Raw genomic sequence first — 2,500 nt, 5'->3', positions numbered from 1 at the left:
TCTCTTAGATTAAAAAATAAAATTGGGGCTGGAGAGATGGCTTAGTGGTTATAGCACTGACTGCTCTTTCAGAGGTCCTGAGTTCAATTCCCAGCATCTACATGGTGGCTTTCAACCATCTGTAATGGGATCTGCTGCCCTCTTCTGGTGTGTCTGAGACAGCTACAGTGTACTCATATACATAAAATAAATAAATAATTAAAAATAAATAAATAAATAAAATTAAGTTCTGTCAGCAGAGCAAGGATGGGGCTCATACTTGTAATCTGAGAATTCAGAGGCAGAGACAGGAGGATTGTCACAAGTTTGAGGCCAGCCTGTGCTATATAGTGAGTTCTAGACCACCCTGGGCTACAGGTGTCTTTTGTTTTTGTTTTTTGTTTGTTTGTTTGTTTGTTTGTTTTTCTAGACAGGGTTTCTCTGTATAGCCCTGGCTTGGAACTCACTCTGTAGACCAGGCTGGCTTCGATTTGTAGACCAGATGGCCGATGGCCTCGATACAAGTGTCTTAATAAGGAAGCAAGGAAACAAACAAACAAAAACCCAAAAAGACTGTCGCTTTTTGCAATGCATTTTATTGGACCTAAAGTTCATTTAGGGGATACACAGACACACAACTCGTCTGATCAGCCACTAATACGCTTTTGTTCCCTTTAAGTTTTGTACTTAAAAGCCAGTTCACTTTTTCTCCGTGTTCAATATCGAGCTTCGGCAGAATCTTTGCATGTCCCTCGTCCTCTGCTCCCGGGGCTCTAGAGTTCCCACCCTGCGTGGGGCACGCCGCCCTCTTTGCTTTCTTCCTGTGGGTGTGCTTTGCAGGACTCTTCTGTGGCTTCTCCATCTTACTGCTCACATCCCACAACCTTATCTTCCCATCATTCCCTCCAGTAAGCAGCAGATGGGACTCAGGCACAAAGCAGACCTGGGATACCCCCAAAGTGTGACCCTTAAATCCCAGTTCTCGCTCACACTTGACTCCCATCACCCTGAAGATGCGCACCTTACCATCTTCTGCACCGCAGCTAAAAACATTGCCACAGGATGCTACCGAGACAGAGTGGGCTAGTGCAGGGTTTAGGAGCCGACCAGGGGTCTGGGGGTCTTCCGTTTCCTCTGTTTCATCCTCCTGCAAATTTGTAATCCAGACAGGACGGGCTTTTTGAAGACTCCACAGCATTACCTTTAAATAAGGTGAAATTATAGTCAGACAGTGTCCCACACACATTGCTCAACTACAGAGCTTACTGAGCTGCTAATAAAATACGACACAGTTCCTGCAACACTTTATTTATATTTATTTATTTATTTATTTTTGGTTTTTCGAGACAGGGTTTCTCTGTCCTGGAACTCACTCTGTAGACCAGGCTGGCCTCAAACTCAGAAATCCGCCTGCCTCTGCCTCCCAAGTGCTGGGATTAAAGGCGTGCACCATCACCGCACACCGCCCGGTCTCTTTTTTTCTTTTTTAAGATTTTGTTTATTATTATACATAAGTACACTGTAGCTGTCTTCAGATGCACCAGAAGAGGGCATCAGATCTCATTATGGGTGGTTGTGAGCCACCATGTGGTTGCTGGGATTTGAACTCAGGACCTCTGGAAGAGCAATCGGTGCTCTCATCCGCTGAGCCATCTCTCCAGCCCTGGGGAATTCTTTATTATCTTGGGAGTGTCCCAGCACATAGGACATCTATTGGTTCCACCACCACGCCCTTCAACCTTATGGATGATACTGATTTGTTGTTGTTGTAGTATGTAGTTGTTTTTTAGTTAGGATCTTTCTATTACATATTTCTGGTTGTCATCCTGTAACTTGCTATGTAGCTCTTGCTGGTCTTGAACTCACAGAGAACTGCCTGCTTCTGCCAGGAGCTGGGATTAAAGGAGTCCAACACCACTTCAAATATAGATAACACTTTGAATACCTCATATTACAGAAAAACATGGCTTTTGGAGGCAGAGACTGAAGTCTGATTATAGCCAGGTGGTTCATTTATAGTAATAATTTTTGAAAAGGAATAACAAGGGGCTGAGAAAGGACTTAGCAGTTAAGCACAGTTTGCTTTTCCAGAGGACTGTGGTTCAAATCTCAGCATCCACATGGTAGCTTGCAACTGTCTGTAACTCACTCTAGGGTATCCAATGTCTAGTTCTGGCCTCCACAGGTACTGGGCACTCAAGCAGTGCACAGACATATATGCAGGCAAATCACTCATACACATAAAATGAAATTCCTTTTAAAGGGAACAGTCGTTAGGAGGGCACGGATGGAATGAAGACTAAAAAGCACCCAAAGTCCTAAGCACTGGATTCCAGTGATGAGATCTTCTCTTGCAGGAGAAAGGCCAGTTCACCATGGGAAAGTTCAAGCTACCTAATAACTCTCCTATTACTCCAAGATCTGCTCCTGTGAAACCAAAAAATTAAACCCCACCAGCTTTCCCATACAGTGTGCTTTAAACCCAGCTTTCCCATACAGTGTGCTTTAAACCCAGCTTTCC

General features: G+C 44.2%; 1 protein-coding gene across 2 annotated transcripts in view; it reads right to left on the bottom strand.

The window, feature by feature from the left end:
* Positions 1–555: 555 nt before the first annotated feature.
* Wdr53 (WD repeat domain 53) overlaps positions 556–2,500 on the bottom strand; it is an 8,478-nt gene continuing 6,533 nt past the window's right edge. For both annotated transcript variants that reach the window (XM_031363649.1, XM_031363650.1), the window contains exon 3: positions 556–1,180. In XM_031363649.1, coding sequence (XP_031219509.1) covers positions 584–1,180 — 597 coding nt within the window. In that variant the 3' untranslated portion in view covers positions 556–583. The remainder of the gene's footprint in view (positions 1,181–2,500) is intronic.

Source organism: Mastomys coucha, unplaced genomic scaffold, assembly GCF_008632895.1.
Source record: "Mastomys coucha isolate ucsf_1 unplaced genomic scaffold, UCSF_Mcou_1 pScaffold12, whole genome shotgun sequence".
NCBI lineage: Eukaryota > Metazoa > Chordata > Mammalia > Rodentia > Muridae > Mastomys > Mastomys coucha.
This window is presented reverse-complemented; position numbering and strand designations above follow the sequence as displayed.